Source organism: Protopterus annectens, chromosome 1.part1, assembly GCF_019279795.1.
Source record: "Protopterus annectens isolate FY-2018-M chromosome 1.part1, PAN1.0, whole genome shotgun sequence".
NCBI classification, from domain to species: domain Eukaryota; kingdom Metazoa; phylum Chordata; order Ceratodontiformes; family Protopteridae; genus Protopterus; species Protopterus annectens.
Window position 1 is genome coordinate 857263622 of NC_056726.1, and position 24813 is coordinate 857288434.

Sequence of the window (24813 nt, forward strand, 5' to 3'; positions counted from 1 at the left end):
CTTCCATTCACATATCCTTTGCTAAAGTTCTTGCTCAGAATCTGCCTGTAATGCCACATAGAATGCTTGCAGCTGTTTTGTTGATCTGAACCCGCCAACATTTTTGCAAATGTAGTCCATCACCAGTATGAACAGCAGTGGGCTCTGAGCTGAACTCTGATGTATACCCACTCCCACTGAGAACCCCTCTGTGAGACAAAACGCTGTTCATGCTTGAGTCATTCAGTCCTTCTACATAGCCTGCACTAATTCCACCAATGTTTCTAGGACATTCATCACAGGGCAGCCCAAATCAGCTATCTTCTGAACTTGTCATATTCCTTCTGCAAGTCTAGGAATGCTCAGTTGGACTCTTTCCTCATCTCTAGCTTTGTCTCAAATATCTGTTAACTGCAAACATCAGGTCATTTGTGCAGCTTCCTGATCTGAATCTGAACTGCTCATTTTCCATCTTACTATCTACTATTCTGTGCATTCTTTTATCAATCACCCTGTCCAGAACTTTTATGCAGTGTGACAGGAATCTGATACTTTATTAGTGACTACATTTGTGAATGCCCCTCCCCCTTATTCATAGGTTTGTAGGTTCATATGTGTTTACCAGGCTAATGACCACAAGAGCCTTTTAAAGCCTAGCCATGCATCTCAAATCTCTGACAAGTTCTAATACCCTTGATAAGTGTAAGCATGGGCATGGGAGATGAACATTTACAGGTTACCTGTGTCTGTTAGAGACACAGGTGCCAAACCAGGGATGAATTTCCAGTTTCCCATCCAATTGTCCAAGTTGCACTTGAATTGGGTTAGGGAGGAACTCTGCTTTACATGTATGTGGAGCCTGTTCCATAGATGGGGTACTCTTTGGGATACATACCTAAATCTCCAGCAGGTTTTACATATATCACAGGCAAGGTTTAAGTCTTTAGAATGGGTAATTCTGGTGCTGTTTGTTTTATGGATATGCAGGAGGTCTGTCAGAGTGGGGTTGTTCTTGAACTAGTACTAGTATGCTTAATCGCCAGTCATCTGGGATACACCTTTCTCTCCATACTGCTACTTGTACACTCAGGAGCTATTTCTCCCCATTTCACCCAACATCTTTACATATCTGCTGTGACATCATATGAGCCTGCTGCTTTTCCTGTCCTCATTGTCATTACAGCTGCTCTTACTTATTCTATGATGGCTCATCCTTTTCTTTCATTGTAGGCTGTGTCTGGGGCAGTAAAGCTGCAGAAGCTGCTGCTAGTACTCTTTAAATCTGTCTTGGATGTCCTTTAGACTGGTAAGCAGTTTGTTGCTGGCATCCCTTATGAAAGGTGTCTATGTTATTTAACTTTCTGTCTTTGCCTTGCATCCTGATGTTTCTTTCTGTCATCTGCTGAGTAACTTTCCAGAAGGTGGTAGAGCCTCTGATGTCTTGTTCCTTGCTATTTCTAGAGCCTCTGATGTTAGAGCCTCTGATGTCTTGTTCCTTGCTATTTCTAGAGCCTCTGATGTCTTGTTCCTTGCTATTTCTAGAGCCTCTGATGTCTTGTTCCTTGCTATTTCTAGAGCCTCTGATGTCTTGTTCCCTGCTATTTCTAGAGCCTCTGATGTCTAGCTCCTTGCTATTTCTAGAGCCTCTGATGTCTTGTTCCTTGCTATTTCACTTCCTCCTCTCTTAGCCTCTTTATTAGCCAACCTGTATTCCTTCTTAGGCTGGTACATTTTTCTATCTCCCAATTTCTCCTGCCCTCCTTCCATTCTTTTGATGACCTCTTGGACATCTGCATTCAACCACCAGCTTTTCCTGTGTAATGTATTTCCACACCTTGCTCAGCTTCAAGTATCTGGCAAACACAGCTATCTGTTCTGTAGTCCTCACACATGCTGTTGTGAGCCGCTGCCATTCTTCTTCAGCTCCAGCTATTTCCTCTCCTATTGAGGCACTACAGCCTTGAGTAATTCCTTGAACCTTGAGCACTTGATACTTGTTCCACCTTTGAAAGTGAAATTGGCTTAAAATGACCTACAAGGGTAGCAGTCCTAGTACTTACCTATCAAGCTATGAACCTATGAACTGTTGTGCTTTTTCTACAGTCAACGTCTGGGTCTTCAGCCTGCTCTCTGTTGAACTTGAGCCTTCTATGACCACTGCTTGCAGTTGATTGTGGCAGTCAGTGGTTTATGATGTAGGCCCACTGTTTCATTGGGGATGCCTTTACAATCACTGATTCTACACCCATGCCCTTTCCTTACAAGGGGGAAGTCTACCAGAGTTGCAAGTTGGACACTTGTATACGATCTTATTATTGGCTCTCTTTCTAAGCCATGCATTGGCCACCATCAGACCATTTCCCAGACAGAAGTCTAGAGTACTCTCTCCTGTTTTATTCCTGTTGCCCCACCCAAGTGGACTCAGGTAGTCCTCATATCCTGTTCTGCCTATCCCGATATCTGTATTTAGGTCACCCATTATCAACACCAATTCATGTTTTTCTGCTTTATCTAGTATGACCTGTAACCACAGTATGAATGCACTTCTTAGTCACTATCACAACCCTGCTGTGGTACATAGGCTGAGATTATGAATACATTACACCAGAGTCTAATAGTCATGGATCTGTTACTAATTCTATGACATCCCTAACTGCCTTCTGAAGCTTCTGCCTCACCTCTATTCCCATACCATTTCTAGCCTTTTCTCCTCCTGAGTAGTAGACTCTGGATCTTAGGCCAGGTGGCTTTGCAGCACTGTCCTTCTTTCTTGTCTCACAGATAAACAGGATGTCCAGCCTCATCATTACTATCATGTCATACACTTCGAAGCTCCATCCTGTCAGTAAACCTACACTGAAAGTAATCATTCTTAGCTTATGTTTGGCAGGTTAGACAGGTATATAGGTAGACTCACTTTGATCTAAATGATCTTTATTTGATATGATGGCCAGCAGATGTGCAGGATTGAACAATTGTCTGAGTTGGGAAATATGCCCCCTCGATATTGTGTGATCTCAGAGTTAATATATTACACACACATGCACACACACACACACACACACACACACACACACATATATATATATATATATATATATATATATATATAAATATATATATAAGATTAGCAGGTGGTGGGGTGGCATAGGGGGCATTGCCCCCTTGCAAAAAACAGTTATGTAAAGCACAATGTTATGTATTATAGTAGTGTAAAAATTGCATATGCTAAGTTTTGTTCTCAGCACATGCATGGTAAAATGTCAACATTCACTTTGTTAATCTTTCGTGGTTGATGTTTGGAAGTTCAATGTATTGGTTACTTGACGAAAGTGAGTACACCCATAAATGTATCTAGTTTTACACACACACAGACACACAGACACACACACACACACATATCATCTATATATATATATATATATATATATATATATATATATATATATATATATATATATATGAGTGTGTGTGTTTGTGTTTGTGTGTGTGTGTGTGTGTGTGTGTGTGTGTGTGTGTGTGTGTGTGTGTGTGTGTGTGTGTGTGTGTGTGAAATTCGATTTCATTAACATGTGCTGAGTGGTGTGTTTATGTTGACTTTCCTAATGTTAACTGAAAGGGAGGCATGGTCAATATTTCACTTTCTTCTAGTACTGAGAAATCTCAGAGTAAGTATACATATACTTGTAGGGAATGTAGTCTGCCATAGGGAGGGTACAGAGAAGATACTCCATGGAATAATGGGCATTATTTTTCCTTTTAAAACTGATGATGTCATTCTTGATGAATTTCAGTTGGATAAGTCACCATTTCAATTTCTTTCATTTAAACTCCTCTGAAGGTTGCAAAATACAGCATTGTTTACAATAATAAATCATTGAAATATAAAGTGGAAGAATGATTACCATAAAGTGACTGAACATGTCTTTTAGAATTAGATGGACTGTAAAGTATATTTTGTCTGACATTAATTGATACACATTGGTCAAAAATTAAAGTTTTATTTGTCACTGTGCCTAAATCTTGAAGGATAGTGCAAAAGTTTGATTCCTCATTTTACTTTGTCATCATCATTTACGTATTTGTTCCATACTGATATTAAAGATGTGTGCTTTTGTAGACCATCTTTGAAAATGTCAACATCTTCGATAAATTATGTTACACTGCAGTCCTCGTCATATTTTTTACCCAAAACTCATATCTGTCGGTTAATATCTGAGAAGTAATGCCTGAGAAAAACAGTCCAAAATGATTGCTGCTTCCTGTTTCTTAACCAGTGTTTTGCCCAGTAATTACTTACAGATTAACATAAATTTACTTTGTTATTTTTTTTCGTTCCCTGATTCAGCTGGGCATCAACACCTCCCTAAGTAACTGGATACTGGATTTTCTCATCAACAGACCCCAAAAAGTATGTGTGGGAAATAACAGTTCAATCAGTAATACATTGAGCACATTGAGCAGGGGAGCCCCTCAGGGCTGTGTCCTGCGTCCTCTGCTGTTCAACTTGTTGATGCACGACTGCATGGCCAAGCATAAATCCAACAAAATCATCAAGTTCGTGGATGATACCATTGTCGTAGGTCTTGTCAGAAATGGTGAGGAAACAGCCTACAGAGCTGAAGTGGAGCATCTGATAGGCTGGTGCAACAGCAACAATCTGGCTTTAAATGTAAGCAAGAACAAAGAATTAATAGTGGACTTCAGGAGGACTCAGGAGATACATCAACTTTTGGAAATTATTGGAGTGGCAGTGGAAAGAGTCAAAAACACCAAGTTCCTGGGGATGCTCATCTGTGATGACCTATCCTAGTTGAGTCATATCAGCAACACAGTGAAGAACACACAACAACATCTGCACTTCCTACTGAAACTGAGGAAGGCAACTCTGTCTTAGTCTATCCTCAAAGCCTTTTACAGGGGGACCATTGAGAGCACCCTCTCAAATAACATCATAGTTTGGTATGGTAACTGCAAAACATCTGACCACAAGATTTTCCTGAAGGCAGTGAGGACGGCGGATAAAGGCACTGGTTCCTCTCTCCCATCCATGGATGATCTGCACGAGACTCGGTGTGTGGGAAGGGCTAGAAGTATAATCTGTGATCCCATTCCCCCTGCCCATGGCATGTACTTTCACATTTCTTCAGGCAGACGGTACCACACCTTACACTGCAAAACATCTTGACTGAACAGAAGCTTCTTCCCTCAATCCATAAGACTGCTGAACTTGAATGCCAGGCATGACAGTGAATAATTAGATCAATGTGCTACTTGCTACAAAGTATCAGCTATAGTAATCACTCTGGCAAATTGCTTCAATAACAGGTACAGTTAGCTTGATTTCTTATGCTATTACTTACTGAATGTGCAATAGTCAGGAGTGTGTCACCACTCCATACCTGTGCAATATGAACATCAGAATATATCTTACTACAACTGATGAAGTGCAATATTCTATGCAATCATAATGTGAAGTCATAGTCTTGCAATACCTACTAGTATAATGCTGTCTAATGTCTTCCTGTCAATTGTGGTAATATATTGTGATGCTAATATATTTAATTATTACTGTATATGCATTAGTCTTACTGTCATTCAAACTATGTGTTCATTGTTATGTCTTACACAGGGACCAAACCAGCATAATTTCATTCAGCATGCACTGTTGTATGTATCTGATCGACAACAAAGTTTACTTTGACTTTGACTTCTTTATGTGGAATACTATTTACTATCTTAGCAAGATCAAGGCAAGTAGTTACATACCTCTCAACTCTCCCAATTTTCACAGAATCTACAGATTTTTGTCCAATATCTTTCTTCTGTTTCTCATAATATTGTGGTTTTCTGGCAAATCACTCGCAAATCATTGAGGACTGAAGACAGAAAATAATGGCAGACATTTTAGTTTCAGACTTCATATCCTATAGAAAATTTATGCTAATGGAAAACCTATTATTCTATCAACTTTCTATGTTTGTAAAAGCAATATTTAAAATGTGTCCCTATTTTTGCACCCCCCAATTATTTGTGGTTTTGTCCAGACGTTTTTTTAGGAGGTTGAGAGTATGCCTTTATAAAGTTCTTGTGTTGCATTCCCTCCTCAGAAAATACCACAATATTGAAATGCCAAGCTCTCAGCTTACTAAACATACTGTTCAATATCTAACCACAAGAATCTCTGGTGCCTCAGGCTTCATATTCATTTTCTATTTGGGAAGAAGAAGGTGAAGAGGAATTATAACACTTTGTTAGGGTCATTTGGACTATAAGAGAGATGGCAAGTACCCATTGGAGATGACAAGTACCCATTGTACAAATGACATCTTCTGAGAATTTCTTAAGTTCATAAACAACAAGTCAGTTCATAAGCTGTGAAGTCATTCCTATCCTTAACCAAACCAGTCCAAATTATAAAACATCTTAAATTTTTGGCTACAAAACTTAATATTAAGTGCAGTGATAGTACCTGTTGACTTCCAGACCTTGAAAATAGGAAATGTGGCCCTTGAAAAATAGGAATCTCCAGTTAAAAATCTTTGTATCCAATTATCATAAAATCTGAATATTAAACAGCACATAACTCTTCATGGCTCTAGTAGGAATGTGGGAAGTATCTAATAAACTATGTTTAAAAAGCAATGAGTGATAAAAGTGATGGAGAAATATAAGCATATCATCAAAGAAACAGTGTAAGATCTGTAGACTTTATTGAACTTTATTACAATATTTTTGCACACAAAGACATTAATTTTTGCGTCAGAAAAAATTGTTACAAGAGCTATGCCCTCTTTCTTTAAATTAGTGTTATTTCTAGCATGTTGGCCATGCAGTGTGGTTCTCTGTATAATAAGTAGCTCCAAAATTCACACGTGATAAGGAGACTTCAAAAAATTGTGTGAGGGGGTAAATCAGTCCTGAAGGCAGGGATATACCTCCAGAAATAGGCACATCCTATATCAGGGCTGAAAATAGGAATGCTCCTCCAAAATAAGGGTTAATTGTTTACCTTGTTAAGTAAACATTAAATATAATCCTAATTGAGAAGAATTATGAAGAAAGTAAAAAATAGAAAGGTAACAATAAGCCATAAAAGTAGTTTATCTTCATATCTCACCTCCTGAAACAATTGCAACAACTTCATGCAAATAGATGTCAGTGTAATATCAATGCTGTTCTTAGATACTGCACCTAAACATTATAAGTAAACAAAGTGGAACCAGAGATTGATTTCTGCAAAATATAAAAACCAAGGTGGAAATTGTTTTTCAGCTATTTAAACTAAAAATAAAATTATTAATTTTTGTAAACCATACAGACAAAGCTGCTTTTTCTGCAACAACTGAAGGTTATGAACATTGTGGGGCAAAGTAGTCAAAGAAGTCTAGTAGGTGTAAAGTTAAATTAACAACATGAGGGGGTACCAGTGTATGATAAATAAGTGCAACTTTCCAGAAACTTCATCATTAACATCTGTTCATCCCAGCTGTTAGCCCATACACTGCTGCCAAAGTAAATATCATCTTTGATACGTATTCAGGCAGGATCCTCCTAGGGTCTAGTATCTGTCGCTGGAGCTTCTGTCAGGGCATACAAGATGTTAACCATTTGAAATGCTGGGACCTGCTAGAATGAATCCCAAAACATGGAGACTAAATGGCCGAAATGGACTTACATATATTAAGTCCAAGATGATCATTTCTCAGAATATTCCCTTTTCTCTGTTGTATGGTAATCTTGGAGTTGGTATATACTAACATGATACTGACAAATTTACTGCATATGAGCAAGTCAAATGGCCTCAGAAATACTTGATCTAGATATTTAAACATCTCCTACAGCATCACATATTATTTTGCAGGGACAGGTGTATGATGCAGAAAATACAGCCGACTCCGCATCCACATAAACAAAGTTCATCCCTGTCCATATTCAAGTGTAACTTGGATCTATGTATGGGAAACAGAAACTTTACCTCAGGACTGCCCCTGTACTACTGATGGACAGAGGCAGCTCCTAAATGCTTTATCCCATGTATGGGTTTCTTCAGTTATCTGTGGTATGATTCCAGATAATATCATTAGAGGTAATGGATAATTATCGACAGTGGGATTGGTAAGGCCAGTCTCTAATCAAATGGGATAGGTTATTTTGAACACAAAAAGGGAAACTGGCTAGGCTTAAAATGGCCCACAAGGGCATCTAGCCTAATACTTTCCCATGAGTCTATGAAAAAGTTGGAGGTGGGTGGGGTCTTGTCCCATTCCTTTTGTAGTACAGGGGGCAAGCTTCTCTGCAAAAAAAAGAAGCTTTAATGGGAATAACAATGTTTGAGATTCACTCTTCTCGTGGGTTTTCAAAATAAATAACTATATATATAAATTTATATATTTTCTTTAGCTTGCTGGCATTCAACATTTTGAGTGTCGATATTGCAATAAGGAGCCCATACAAAACACAATGTGTCAAAACACATGACCAAGAACCCGGTTAGAAAATATCACCATGTGCCTTCAGTGGAAACTAACATATCTATCTGCTACAAGAGGCCAGATCCTGTAACTTCAAAGGAGATCCAGTAAGGCTAGCTTAAAATAGTCTATAGTCATGGCTCTCTGAAGGTTTGGGATTCTTATATAAATGCCTATGTAGAAGACAAGTTACAGGTTTAGATGGGATAACAGTATGAAGGGAGAGACCTCATCCAGTTCCTGAGCTTTTGGCACAGGAACAGCCAGGGTTACTGTTAAGCATTAACTGGCATAGGGTGGATAAGAATGGAGAGTGAGAGATCCTCACAGCGCTTACGACTATAAAACACAAGACAGGTTAATTAATGTGATATATTTACCTTATCAATATATGCTGCGGTGGTACGGCGGTAGCATTGTTACCTCACAGCAAGAGGTTCTCCAGTTCGATTCTCGGCTTGGCTTGGGAGTGTCTTCTGTGTGGAGTCTGCATGTCCTCTCCACGGTAGGGTAGCGTTCGAAAGACATGCGTGTGTAAATGGGCGTGCCTTCGTTGAAGGTTGGGCGTCAAGCTGACATCTCGGCGTTTCATAAAAATCTACTGCCAATCATTAGCGGACCGGAGTTCCGCTGTGGTGACCCCTTACCGGGAAAAAGCTGAAAGACAAACAACATTGTACCTTATCAACCAAGTAAATGAAAACTGATCAAAGTAGAAAGCTGCTCAAGTAATGTAGCAAAGGTGGAGTGGTGAACCAGATACAGCTAACAGGATAGTTGCAGCCTTAGCCAATGCACAGAGTGACTGCAATAAACTGCAACTAGAGCAGAAACTTCTAGAAAAGAATTAATGAATTAAATATCAGCTTGAGTAAAGAAGTAGACTTCATCTGGCAGACAGTTATGCATTAAACCAAGTGTTCCTAAAGAGAGAATGCAGACATGAAGGCAATTAATATACAAAATGGGGCCTGATACTGTAATAAACACAGATACCTGTACTCAGTCTATCATCAAACTATTTTTACACTTAGTTCAGACATATGATAGGGAACATGCTAATATATCTATGGAATAAAATCATTTTGTGCATTTTTTATGACCGGCCATATTGGAACTAGGTGCACATGTCCATTCCTTTCAGGTGATCTTTATTTATTTTATTTATTTAAAATGTGCTCACAGGGGCAGAGCACTAAACACAAGTGACTAATTTCAGTCTCAGTCTGGAAAAAATAAGAAGGTCATGGTTACATTTAGTGAGGGACAACATCAGTATAATAGAAATACACATAAGTAAAATACAGCTCTCAGCAAACATAAATGCGGAGAGTACATACAGTTGTAAAATACATTATGTACAATAAATTAAGAGAATCCACATTTAGTAAGGGAGCAACACCAAGGTAATGTTATATAGTTCAAGTTGAAATTTATTAAGGTTCTATTACAATTAAAAAAAAATAACAAACTATAAAACAATAACAGCAATAAAATCATAAGACAGCATCCATAATCATCAAACACCAAGTCAAACATGTACATTTTAGTGCCTGCATGAAGCCAACAAGTGTGAGGAACTCCTGAAGACACCAAGGTAGTGATTTCAACCTGATAAAAAATGAATGAAAACTAAAGGTTTCCAGGTTATCCTATGGAACTGCCAACAGCTTCTCAAAGTAAAAAACAAAAGTCATGCCACGCGGCAGAGATCAATAAGCTCCTTTAAGTCAGCAGGGGCCCAAGACATGAATGGACAAAGTTACTAACACTAGGATCTTGAAATCAATCCTGTAATGGATTGGACGCCGATGAATTCTGTGCAGAAGTGGTGTAATATTATGGTAACATGAAGTACCGGTCAGTAGCCTTGCTGCAGAGTTCTGGACAGTTTGTAGGTGATCCAACTCATTGTGTTATGTAGTTCCAGGTATAGACCATTACAGTAGTCCAATCTGGAGGAGACCATTCTGTGAACAACATCTGAGGGATCAGCCTGTGGTATTAGACATTTAATCTTGGATACATTCTTTAGATGGAAGTAGGACAACTTGACTACAGCTAACACCTCTTCTCAAAATGTCATTCATGAGCCAATAATAACCTCAAGCTTACTCACTTTTTGAGAAAACTGATGTCCTCCATACAGTATATACTTTGGTAACTGAGGAGCAGAAGATTCTCTCAGAGCACCATGAACTGTTATGGTTTCAGTCTTTGCAGTGTTCAATTCCAAGTGATTTGAGTTGAGCATTGTATGTATGTATGTATGTATGTATGTATGTCCTCCAGATCATCAGTCAGAGAATTAATATACACCATTTCATCTTAAAGGAAAGAAAAAATAGATCTGAGTGTCATCTGCATAGCTATTGTATGCATTCTCTCGGAAGATCTCCTAATGGAAGCAGATACTCAGAGAATGTGTATAAACAGATGTATACGTGTGAAACTGCTCTCTTCTGGCCTCTGCTGAAATTGGACAACTTTCCCAGTCAGACATTTCCAGTAAACAAAGGGAATATTATCCCAGTCAGATTTTCCCAGTAAACAAGTGTCAAATAAATAAAATAAAGAAAAAAAGACCGAAAATAGAGCCTTGTGGAATCCTGCAATTAAAATGGTAAGAAAAGATTGTCCAGAAATTACCCTCTGCAAACAGTTTGACAGGTAAGAAGAAAACCAGTCAAGAGCCAGCATCATAGTTACTCAGTAAGAGTACAAGCAGTCAGTTAGGATACCATGATCCACTGTGTCAAAAGCAGAGAGAGAGATCCAGGAGGACCAGCCCTATGTAATGCCTCTGGTCTCTTGCCATAAGGAGATCATTCACTACTTTAATTAGAGTGATTTCAGTGATATGCTGAGTACTACAGCATGACTGAAAGGGATCCATGAGTCCAGTAGCAAGAATATAGGTTTCTAGTGGCTTGTAAATAACTTTCTTAATAATCTTACCTAGAAATGAAAGAGTAGAGCTTGCGCAGCATTTGTTTAGATCATTTGGAATAAAAGATGATTTCTTGAGCAGTGGGATGACCAAGGCCTCCTTCAAGGCTAAAAGAAATATCCCTTCCCTAAAAGATAATACCAAGATCCTATAATTCATTGGCCCTAGTACATCAAGGCTGGCCAAACCCAGTGTAGAGAAAGGTGTCCGGTATGGAAGTTATAGGTCGTAGACTGTTAATGATGGTAGTGATCTCATCAAAATCTGGCATAAAGAGCAGTAACAAAGACATAGATGGAATGGAAAGATTTACTGTGCTATCCATTGGGTCAGCAGGCTAGTGGAAGCAATCCTATGAGTGAAAAATTGAGACGCTGTCTCACATTCAGTTGCAGACAAAACTCTTCTGCTGGGCATGTACAATGGACTGCATAGTCTCTCCAACACCTGAAAAGTGGTACTGGTCAGTTAGCCACTGAAGAGATTTCCCTTGATAGATATACCTTAACTTAATAATTATCATAATGCCCATCAAGCTAAATGTTGTCACTCAAAAGGCCAGCATGATGCCAGTGACAGTCCATCCTGTGTCCAGCTGCATGCATAGTATAAACAGAATAGTCAAACCATAGTTCATGTGTCCCATAGATATATATATATTATATATATATCTTTAAATGTATATGTTTATATAGATATATATATATATATATATATATATATATATATATATATATATATATATATGCACATAGAGAGAGAGATATAGATATAGAGATATATATGTACAAGTTTTATATTTAATCCAGTGCTGATAATGCTCGTGATTTTTCTTGATTGTACAGTTTATCAAATTATTTAACAGTCAAAGCTCATTACTTCAACCGTTACATTATTCAAGAAATTTTGCACTTCTTCCAAGTTATTGTGACTCTGGAGTTAGTATATTTAATTTCTGAAGGTATGGAGGTAGAGGCCCCACATCAAAGGGTGTGGAGAAGCCTCCCCATCAAAGTTGTTTTTTGTTTTACTTATGGTAATTGCAAATGTAACCAGCTGGCTTACATTTGTAATTACTTTTTTTCGATAATTTTAGTGGAGATTGATGGTGATTGTTATATAGTTTGTTATATGTTTTGTGTTTTGATCAAACATACCTGCAATTACTCATTATAAACTCATTTAGATAGATAGATAGATAGATAGATACATAGATAGATAGATAGATAGACAGACATATAGATAGACAGAGATAGATAGATAGATAGATAGATAGATAGATAGATAGATAGATAGATAGATAGATAGATAGATAGATGGATAGATATAGTTCAGCAGTTAGGAAATGTTATGTGCAATGTTATGCCTTTAGTGCATGGAGAGGAAAGGTAAAGGTGGTTTAGTGGCACACCACTGATTCTAATCCAGATTCCTCTTTTTATGATAATATTGGTGTAACTTTTTTTTAATCTAGTCTGACAGTTTGATTTTGGATGATGAAAATAAAAAGATCTACCTGGTGAACGAAGGTTGGTAAATTCAACCCAGCAAACCATGAACAAATAAATAATATACCAATCAAATACAACCATAAAAATATATTTTTTTTATTTATTTTTGTTTATATATTTTACGGCTGTGTTTAGTTGGTATATTATTTATCTGTTCATAGTCTGGTTTTGGACAAAGAAAATCAATTTTCCCGTAACATTTTCTTTTTATCTTTTCTACACTGGCATTTCCTCACTGGCTGACAACTAACAAAATGTTAATTTCTTTCCTTGTTGCAAAAAGAAAACAAATGATGTTCATCGTGCGTACAGCTGCAGTCATCACACTTGGGTTATCCTGCCGTCAGGCGGGTCCTCGGTTGGCCGAATTCCAAAGTCTAGGTCCGGCGTCGGTTGTCGTCGTTTCTTCCCTGACGTCAGTGCGGCAGGGGTATAAAAGAGGCAGCCAACGCCATTTTCTTTAGTCTTTCTTGCCGCGCGGTGCCCGAAGTAGAAGCAGTTCGCAAGTGCCGGTTGGCCAGCTCCTGAGATTTACGAAAAGTATTTCAGCCGAAGTCTTCTTTAAAGCTAAGTACCCCGTTGGGGAAACTTTTCTTGCCTCAGACCGATGTCAGACAAAGTTAATAATTGCATTTCTTGTGGGAAGCAAATACCACATAAGGATTTTCACTCTTACTGTATACCTTGCTTAGGGCCAGAACATGACGTCTTGGCCTGCCGTTTTTGTGCTAGGTTTAACAAGCGCACTATTAACCACCGGGCGGAGTTTGCCCTTCATTATTTTGGCAAAAAATTTAATTATATTATGTCATTGGATATGCCGACGCCAGTTTTAGGCAAAAAACGCAAGGATAAGGACAGACATCCGAGGCCTGCACAGAGTACTGAGACCACGCTAAGGCCGACTACCGGTTCTCCTGTTCTCAGCGAGGCGCCTACGCAGCCCCTGACTACCGATGAAACTATTTTACCGGTGACTTCAGTACCCGAGGTCGCAGGTTCCTCGGTCCCCATTCCCACTGCAGATACCGACGCCACTCTTGGCGGTGAAACGGAAAGTTTAGCGAGGCCTGCTATTTCTGAAGGCGTTTTCAGGCCTACCACCTTATCTATTAAATCGTTCACTAAATCTAAAGCTCCAATGAAAATTAAAAAACAGGGTCCTCAAACCCCCTCTCAAGGCCCCATGCCTAAAAAACAGATGCTTAAAATGGCTGAGGATTTGATTTCACTCATCAGGGGTTCTCAACCCCCCTCAGACAAAAGACCCAGGATGGAGGAAGACTACCCTTCCTCAGATCAGGCATCTATTACTTCAGGCCTTTCTGAGGACCTGGATTATGCCTATTCCCCTTTTGAAGACTCTGATGCTGAGGAGTCTATTCCCTCGGTCTCCCCCCCTGAGGACTACTCTTTTGGGGAAACCCTACATACATTGAGAGAACACTTCCACTGGGAAGGCCAAGATCACTCAGATTCCAAGAAAAGGCTCAGGGAATTTCTGCTGCTTCCCCAGCATAGGCCCCTGGCTATTCCTCCTGTCTTAGATATTTTGGATGATGTGTACGCAGAAGCCAGTCTTAATCCAGACTCTTTACCTCCTGCCCCTGTTAAACCAGACAGATATTACCGGGTTCCTGATTCTCACCAGTTCCTTTATAAAAGCCCTACTGCTGACCCAGAAACTATTTCTCAGGGTCCCAAGGGGATTAAGGCCTCTACTGCTAAAAACCCTTTACCTTCAGAGAGAGATTCCAGAGCATTAGAAAGGTGGGGGAAAAAGGTGTATACATCAGCCACTTTAACCATGAGGGCATTAAACTGTCAATTTCATATGTTAAAGTACCAGCAGTTCTTGCAATCTCAGCTGAAAAGCAAAATGACACAAACAGAACAACCTGATCTGAAAGAGTTGCAGGATTTGTTGCATGGAGCAGAACAAGTGGGGAAACATACCTTACAGTGTGGTTTTGATGCTTTAGAGGCCTCATGCAGAGCTGCTGTCACTGGGTCTGTCATACGTAGACATGCTTGGCTCAAAGAACAAACCTTACCAGATCATGTCAAAGGAAAATTATTAGATGCACCACTACAAAAAAATGTACTGTTCGGTGTTAAAGCTGAGGAGGTACGAAAGAAAATGGAGGAAAAAGCGAAATCCATGCAAACATTTAAAGATTTCTTGCAGGTGCAGCCTCCACGCTTCAGCAGAAACTGGCCTTCAAAAAATTGGTCCTTTCCAGCCACGGACAGACCCCAAAGGGGTAGATACAGACGCCCAAGGGGTAGAGGACAACCTCAAGGATCTTACAGAGCTAGGCAATGGCAATCACCAGCCCCAAGAGGTGGAGAAGAAAGAACACAGTCATTTAGAAAACAGACGCAATGACTTTCCCCTATGCCTGCCAAACAAAGCTATAATGGCAGCACCTTTGGGTGGAAAACTGGCCTTATTTTCAAAAAACTGGCACATTGTTACAAAGGACAAATGGATTCTGGATATTATAGACAGAGGCTACAGATTCCACTTTCACACCCTTCCAAAAATGAGGGGCATGCCAAACCTGCCACAAAATCAATGGGCAGAGGCACAAAAACAAATTTCCGCTCTCATGGATATGAAAGCAATTCAAGAGGTACCTGCAAAAGAACAAGGTCAAGGTTTTTATTCAAGACTATTTCTGGTACCAAGGAAGGACAAAGACTGGAGACCCATCTTAGACCTATCTATTCTAAACACATATCTAGAGGTACCAAAATTCAAGATGCTCACATTACAGCAGCTTCTTCCCATGCTGGGCAAGGAGTCTTGGCTGGTAACGTTGGACCTCAAGAAGGCATACCTGCATGTCCCTATCAGACAAGATTGCAGAAGATACCTCAGATTTCTTGCAGGTTCAACCCATTATCAATTCTCTGCATTGCCCTTTGGCTTATCTACTGCGCCCAGAGTGTTTATGAAATGCCTGGCATCAGTAATTGCTTTCTGCAGACAACGAGGAATACAAATCTACCCATATCTGGACGACTGCCTGATCCAAGCAGACAGCAAGGACATTCTATTGCAGCATCTGGCGTTTGTAATAAAACTGTTAAATTGCCTGGGGTACACAGTAAACAAAAAGAAATCAAAACTAATACCCTCTCAACAGATAATTTTCCTGGGTGCCAGCTTAAATACAATGGCCCAGATGGCTTACCTCATGCCAGACAAACAAGGGCACCTGTCTCAATACTTCAACAAAAATAGTCTTGAATAAAAACCTTGACCTAAGGGGATCCAATGTCTGTCTGCCTGGGATGACATGTTGGACAAGCCACGCTGCTTCGCAAGGGATGGTTTACACCTGTCACCACTAGGCTTCCGGATATTGGCTAAGGCTCTTGCCACCCTCATAGTGCCTTTTTTAGGCAAGGCTCAAAAGACAAACCCACCTCCTTAGAAAACAAAAATGGAAAAAAACTAAGGGTAATGCTGCTCAACGCCAGAAGTCTAAATCTGAAGATGCAGGCACTTGATGCACTCCTCAGCATGGAGAACATTGACGTCTGTGCAGTAACTGAAACCTGGTTCAAGGCTCCTGAGAGCACCCCAGCACTACCAGGCTATACCTCGTATCATGCTTTTCGCCCCAAAACCCGGGCGAACCACAAGGAGGGGAGTGTCCATATTCATCAAGGACACCCACACCTCCAGGTTAGTAGCAACACATGAAGCATCAGATACCATACAGGTGCAACTAACCATAGGCAAAACTGCTATACAACTGGTAGCATGTTACAGACCACCCTCCCAATCTCAAGAACCCCACTCAGCCTTCCTGAAGACATTGGAGGATATGAATGTATCACAAAATACCATCATACTGGGAGACTTCAACTACCCAAACATAGATTGGGTACATTATTCTAGCCCTAATACCCTAGCCCAAAGGTTCCTGGAATTCATAAATTCAAATGCACTGGAACAACTGGTCTCACTTCTCCTACTAGGGGAGATAATATACTAGACCTGATCATCACAAACATGGGGACAAAATGCTCCACACCGGAAGTATACCCCTCACTAGTGAGATCTGACCACAAACTAATCACCCCGGATATACATATCCCACCTCCACCCCCAGCACAAAAGACCACAGTGAAAAACTTCTCAAAAGCAGACTTCACTCTTCTTAAGACTGAGATGGTATCCTTTAAGCCCACTGTGCCAGTGGATACCACATCCCACAATGCCGAATCCTTCACAAATGCTTTCGATGGACATCTCCAAGAATGCATGGATCATGCAATCCCAAACAAATCCAAGTCCCTCTCCACCAAAGGTAAGCGTCCTGTCTGGTGGACCTCAGCCATAAACAAATTGTATAACAAAAGAAGAAAGCTACTGCACGTCAGAGCAAAATCCCATGAAGGGAAGACATCTCTGATCAACATTAGCAGAAAACTACGTTCTCTCAAAAAACATGCAAGGCCAACTTTGAGAGAAAAATCGCTAAGGACACTAAAGATAACCACAAAGCCTTCTTCAGCTATGTTAGAAACCTGGGCGGAAACCCTCAGATATGCTCAGAGTTGGTTCAAAACAACAAAAAAATACACTGAACCCACAGATATTGCCAACATACTGGCTGACAGGTTCAGTGCAAATTTCTCCCCTCCTTCACTCCCAAAAGAAGAAATACTTATCCCAGCTGAATGTAATCTCCCTGTCATCTCAGATGTCCAAGTGAGAACTGCCCTAAACAAAGCAAAAAACACAGCATCAATGGGACCTGACGGTATCCCGGGTTGCGTGTTACGTGAACTCCAAGAGGAGCTAAACCCACACATAAAAATGCTATTTAACCTTAGCCTTACTTCGGGATATGTACCTGAACACTGGCGTACAGCAACAGTGGTCCCACTCCACAAGGGGGGTGCCTCTACAGACCCTGGAAACTACCGCCCCATAAGCTTAACCAGCCTGGTCTGCAAAGCTATGGAAAGAATCATTATGGAACTCATAAACAGAGACATAGGGGACCTTACAGACACTTGACCCCACCCAGTTCGGCTTTGTAAAGGGCAGATCCTGCCTTTTAAACCTGGATGACTTTTTCGAAACAGTCACTAGAGCCATTGATGAGGGCAAAGCAGTCCATACAGCATACCTGGACTTGGCTAAGGCTTTCGACACAATACCCCACTCAGGCATCATAGATAAGCTCAACAGCTTAAAAGTAAACCCTTATGTTACTAGATGGGTTGCAAACTAGCTAAAGGACAGAACCCATAAAGTTAAAATCGCTGGAGCAATGTCAGACTCAAAGCCAGTCCCACAGGGATCTGTCCTGGGACCCCTCTTGTTCGGCATTTACTTCTCAGATGTTAAAGCAAACATGGGAGGGCTGTGGCTGACAAAGTTCGCAGATGACTGCAAACTAGGCGCCATAGTCGATACACCAGCAGACACACACATCCTACAAAAAGGCCTCGCAGAAATGGACAAGTGGTGCCGGAGTCACGGCCTTAAACTAAATGCCAAAAAATGTATAGTCATCCCCTTTGGGAAAAACAAAGTACCCACAAATTATCACATAGACAGCAACCCACTGAGTATGGAAAAAGTAATCAGAGACCTAGGGACCCAAGTCGACAGCGACCTCTCATTTGACACCCACGTATGAACTATATGGTGATGACCTAAATACAGTTCCCACACCACCTACCACATACATATTACGTGCTTCTGAACAGTTTGCTTATGGCAGGATGAGTATTTCAAAAGGTAACAAACTAACCTTAGGAGCTGGAAGATAGGAAGATTGTGAGTTCTATTCCATGCCACGTGCATGGATTTATTTTCTATCTCTTAAGTGTGCTAGGCATTAAAACAAGGTCCCATCTGCCTGAGCTGGTGGTAACTCAGGTGGATATAAAAGATCCCATGACACTAATTAAAAAGAATGAGGGTTTCCAAGATACCCTGGCTAAATTTGCTCTAGTCAGTATGAACACCACCTACAGTCTCCCCAGAAAAGAAGCCATAGCCTAGTGGTCAAGAATATATAAATAACAAGAAAAAAATATTAATGTTCCTAGGAACCATCAGTACAGATAAAAATAAATAAATACCTTAAAGTTATAATATACCTTCTCTGATATCTGAACTTTCATGTGTGATCTCAGGGCACATATTTGTTTTTTAATAACATCAAAAAACAATAAGATGTTGCTGGAATAAATACACAAATACTCATTTTTAAGATGGGCACATAAGTCTCAACTGTCCAGATTTTCACAGAATGTCTAGATGTTGCCTCATATTTTTGGTCTGTTTCCAGGGGCGGCTTGTGCTATTGGTCTGCAGGACTGCAGCCCTCCCACCTAGAAATAAAAGAAATAAATCATGTGAAACATAAACTTTAAAAAAACACCTTTCTTTTTTAATGAGAACCGGAACTGCCACGCATGCACGGACACACTCAGACTGCCCCGCAGATGCCCAGGTATCTGTGCGAACTCTGACTGCCTGAGTCAGCAGTCCAGATGCAGAGAAAGTATTTTCTGCCCCGCAGATGCCCAAGATGCTGTGCAGTAGACGACCGCACATAACAGAGGTGCTCTGGACTGCTTGAGCCGCAGACAGGACCAATCAGGAGAGAGGTAAGCAGGGATTTGAGCACAGGACCAATCAGCAGTGAGGTAAGTTGACTTCTAAGCTCTTACAGGGAAGCGTTAAGTCGAGCGTGGGTTTGCTGCTTCGAGACAATGGAGTTGGACCTGGTTTACTGCTTCCGGACCCATTTACAGGTGTGTGTGTGTGTGTGTGTGTGTGTGTGTGTGTGTGTGTGTGTGTGTGTGTGTGTGTGTGTGTGTGTGTGTGTGTAAAATGCCCTTGTTAACACATAGTGGTGGGTAGAAATACTTAGGCTTGAACCCTGTACGCAGGTGGCAAGGACCCGAATTCCCTACCCACCACTATTTGTAAAAAATTGCAGATTTTTGCCTCATATTTGTTCTGTTTCTCAGAAAATCTGTGGTTTCTGTATCTTCATATTTCCTTGCAAAGGTTTGTAGTGCAGTGGTGCACTGGTAGCATTGTTGCCTGACAGCTACAGGTTTTCTGGTTTGATTCTTGCCTGGGGTGCCTTCTGTGTGGAGTCTGCATGTCCTCCCATCCCTTACAAAGATGTGTCTGGAGTGTTTCTTCCTGCTCTGCTGAAATTTGGCTTTGTTTTGTTCCAAGTCAGACTAGTTTCCTGGTTAACAAATGTTTAAAAATAACAGGCATTTGAATTTCAGACTTCATATTCTTCAGAAAGTACATGGTAAAACAAAACCTTTTATTCTAGCAATTATCTAAGTTTATAACATGGATATTTGAAATTTGCCCATATTTTTGGGACTGTATTCCCCCACTATTGGCCTCGTCCAGGTATTTTGTGCTAAGGTTGAGAGCTATGGTGAGAACTGAATTCACTGAATATTAGCCATTTAAGTTTGTCTTCCTCTGTTTCAGCTGATTTGGCATAGTGGTATGTTTCTCTGGCTGTTTTGCACAGTGTCCCCTGGGTTCAAGATGTGGCAGTGAAATGTATGGTGGTAACACAGCATTTTATTCTAGCAACTTTCCAACATTACACAAGCAATATTTAAAATGTGTCCCTGGTTTTTGGCCTTTTGCCCCCCCCCAATAAATTGTGGCTTTTTCCAGATATCTTGTGCTGCAAAGTTCAGAGATACAGCTGAGTATCGAGTAGATTTTACAAGGAGCTGAGAGCTGCAGGGGAACAAAAGTTCAGTGCTGCTTATGCTAAGTCTGCTTGCATTGTTAATAGCACAACAGATAGGGTACTTACTTTTGATGCAGAAGGCTGGGGATTCTACTCCCACAGTAGGTAGATGCATTGCTGATACTGTACTGTGTTGTAAAGGGGGTGGATGTTGCAGTCCTTTTTGGCAAAGATACATAGTAACTATGAACCTGTTATCAGTTTGCTATCCATTCCCTATTGCGGTATTACTAGCTTATCATTTTTTTAATGCATGCAACATAGGCAATTTATTCTTCATGGGCAACAGGCACTTTATTTGTAGATGAAACGATGACATATAAAGTTGTTTGCTAGCAGCAACCTCTTTATAAGTTACAGATTTCTTTAATGTGGATTTTACTACTTCAGAGATTGTGCATATTTACTGATACTGGTGGACTATAGAAGGTTGAGTAGATGTTTTATGATGGAAATGTTCTGAATTGGGCAGTTTTGTCATTGGTGCATGCATTTTCTTTCATTGTTTATGGGAAAAATGTTCAAAACAATACATTTAAAATACCCTCTAACAACTGCACTATATTGTACAAGGAATATAATGTAATACAGTCAGGAAGGTGTATCAAAGAGCATGTGTATGTTTCATGTTCAAGATGCCTATGATTTTGAAAACAGCCCAGAGTTAATCTTTATCTGCCACTGGCAAAATGTATTTTCTTTGAATGTGGGTTTCAATGCTGTTTCAATGCATGTGAGTTTCAAGGGCAGAGAAGTTTTAATGCTAAGTCTATTTTCATTGTGAGACTGCATTGCTTTGTTTAACAGATATATATTAGGGTTTGTGCTGTAAAATGCAAAATAAAACTTTCAAATGAAATCTAAATCATCGCAGAAGTAAAGCAGTATGTATATTACAGTGTTTATGGTAAATGGGGCAAAATAACCAAGGAATAGGACGGTGGAATGGCTGCAGGGGGGAGGCTCCATTCGACCATGATTTTGTGAGGGGGGGGGGTAGCAAACTCAGACAGCCCCGGTTTAACTATACCTCTCAGTTGTCCATATTTTTGCAGAATGAATAGATATTCGCTTCTTATTTTTGGTTTGTTCCTCATAAAATTTGTGGTTTTCTAGCAAATAATTTAGGAATTAAGTCACTAAATGACAGACATTGAGTTGCAGACGTCATAACCTTCAGAAAAATGCATGCTAATGCAAGACCTGTTATTCTATCAACTGTCTTAAGTTTTTACAAGAGCAATTATTAGTAGTGTTTGTATGTTCCCCCAATATATTTGGCCTTGCCCAGATTTCCTGCATTAAGAGGTTGAGAGGTACGTGCACATTGCTTTGTAAAATTAGGAATATCCAAACCTCTCAATTGTCCCCAATTTTGGCTCAAAATGTTGCTCTCCCCTAATAATCCTTCCTCAAAATGGTAATTTTGGAAGAAAATGTAGAGGGTTTACAATTATAAATAACTGTAATGATCAGAGTTATAGATTACTTTTATTTCAGAAATGCATGTAGATGCTCTTATTTTGTTAGCTGCTCAAGTTAACAGTGTTAATATTAAAAAGGTGTCCCTTTTTTGACAGGTTTCCAGCAGTATTGTGTGGCAACTTTATATTTTTGCATCACACTTGGTCTGTTTTTCATAAAATTGTGGTTTTCTGGCAAATTAGTGGCAAGTCATTAAAGATTGAAGTTAGAAAATAATGGCAGACATTTGAGTTTCAGATTTCATACCCTTCAGAAAATTCGTACTAATGCAAGATCTACTACTGTTCTATTATCTAAGTTAATAAGAGCAATATTTAAAAATTGTCCTTATTTTTGGGCCTGTGTCCCACTTCTAGTTCTATGTATGGCTTTGTCCAGATTTCTTGCTCTGAAGTTGAGAGGTATGAGTGTCAGAGCCATCACTATCAGCCAGTGACATTTCAAATGATGACATACTTGTTGCACCCCACTCCCCATTGTAGTGGCTCTAGATGTGTGCAAGGAAGGCAAGGAGCAGTTATGCAGTGTAAGTGTGCAGAGTATTCCCCCATCCAAGGTAGACCACAAGTATGACCATGGCTTTTCATCTGTCCTTGATTTTGCAGAATGTTCTGGTTTTATGTCAGATTTTTATACTGTTGATTTATGCTTCTTATTATTCAGGAAATGTATGCTGTCACAGTGCCCTGTTGCTCTGTTTAAGTAGCAATGATTTAATGAGCATCAGGTAAGCTTGTCGGAGATTGTAAGATGCAAGTAAGCTTTAATAAGCATACTGTTAAAGAATTACCAGCATTGAAAGCCTTTTCGTTGTTGCCATGCAGAGAATATTTACATAACTAGATAATGTATAAGCCTTGGGTATTGAAATGCATATGACAGTATTTGTAATAAAAGGACAGGATTACAGTATTTTCAGAAGCTCATTACATTTATTGGAGACTTGCAGTCATCTTTTGTTGGAGACTTGCAGTCATCTTTGCAGGCTCACCCGTAAACTAAACAGAATGTCAATCTATCATGTGTGGTCCATAACTTGTGCAGGAATCCTTTAAGCAATTTATCTTGACCTTGTTTCTTGTTTGCTGTTCATTTTTTACTTTGATCATGTCTTCCCCATGAAACAAGTAGATAGTTGTGTCAGACAGCAGGTCATTTTTGGATAAGAAACATTTTTACAAGTGGGGGTATCACAGAGATTGCTACTTTCAGCATGTTACTTGGTAATTTTATAAAGCTGAATATAAATCATAATTAGAACTGCAGTGCAAGGAGTAGTGGTTTGAGTTGAGTGCTGCTTGTTTTTTTATACTTGATTTTGACTGGCATTCCAGTAATGTATTTAAAAAGTAATTTATTTTTTCATGCCTTACAACCTGTTTCCATCTGGGAAATTAAGTAATTTGTCATGTAGCCAATGCATTGAAATATTTTTTTCTTCTACATTTCATTTTGTCTTGATTGGACTCTCGTAATGACTGTTTGGCACCCAGGGCAGCGTATTTAATTAAAGTTCCAGTTGTTGTGGTTTTGAGCATAGCTCCACCCCTTTCTAGTTGGCCACACCCTTCCCATTGGCCCCACCCATTCAGCTGTCTCCTGAAGCCCTCCTTTAATTTGAAGTCACCAGCCGCCACTGTCTGTTTCTCACAAAATTGTTGTTTTCTGGCAAATCACTGAAGACTGAAGTCAGAAAATAATGGCAGAGATTTGAGTTTAAGACTTCATATCCTTCAGAAAAAAATCCTGCTAATGCAAATCCTGTTATTCTATCAACTTTCTAAGCTTTAAAGAGCAATATTTAAAAAAGTGTCCCTGTTTTGGAGCCTTTGTCCCCCCATTATTTGTAGCTTTATAAAGATTTTTTTTACTCTAAGATGTTGAGAAGTATGGATGGGCACTATATTTCACCTTTCTGAAAGACTACTTTCAGTGCATATTTTAATCCCATGTAAAATTAGTTTGGACTGCAAACTCATAACATAAAAAAACTCTATTTCTCATACCTGATGTTGGTGTCATGGGGGCTGCAGCTAATCCATTCATATTCAGTGCTGCCATCTGCTGCATCTGAGCAGCTGCAAATGCTGCCATTGGATTCAGATACCCTCCTTGTGCAACCGATGCCATAATCGCTGCTTGTTGCTGCATCAGCTGAAACAAAAGGAAACGACAAAAAATATCAAGCGTACTTGGGCAAAACACAAAACAGTAACATTTCCGTGAACTCTGAAGATACTGGTCCCACCTTCGTTGCTTATTTAATTATTTTCATCTCTTTACTTGTTAATGTAGTATATAGGTTGGCCAATGGACCCTCTTCATCTATGACTTGGGCAAGAAGCACAAAGTCATGAGCAGCATAAATACAACAAATAGTTCCTGATAAATCATTTAGCTGAGGGACAAGTCATAGTAGAAGAGATACCATTATGACAGTACAGTAAAAGGGAAAAGAGCATTCAGGTTACACTATAGAGCAATTTGTAATATGGAAATAATGAGAAATATGAACACTGTTTATGATGTAATCTGATGATGCAAGAGAGCCTTTCTTTGACATTTACATTATTAACATGCATACTTGGAAATTTCTCAAAATAACATAGTGTGCTTGCAGTAAACATAGAGAGCTG

General features: G+C 39.7%; 1 protein-coding gene across 16 annotated transcripts in view; it reads right to left on the reverse strand.

The window, feature by feature from the left end:
* LOC122807764 (CUGBP Elav-like family member 4) overlaps positions 1–24813 on the reverse strand; it is a 2333978-nt gene that overhangs the window by 580274 nt on the left and 1728891 nt on the right. For 15 of the 16 annotated variants that reach the window (XM_044078787.1, XM_044078856.1, XM_044078827.1 and 12 more), the window contains exon 5: positions 24184–24331. In XM_044078787.1, the coding sequence (XP_043934722.1) occupies positions 24184–24331 (148 nt within the window). The remainder of the gene's footprint in view (positions 1–24183; positions 24332–24813) is intronic. The other variant, XM_044078838.1, reaches the window with a different exon arrangement.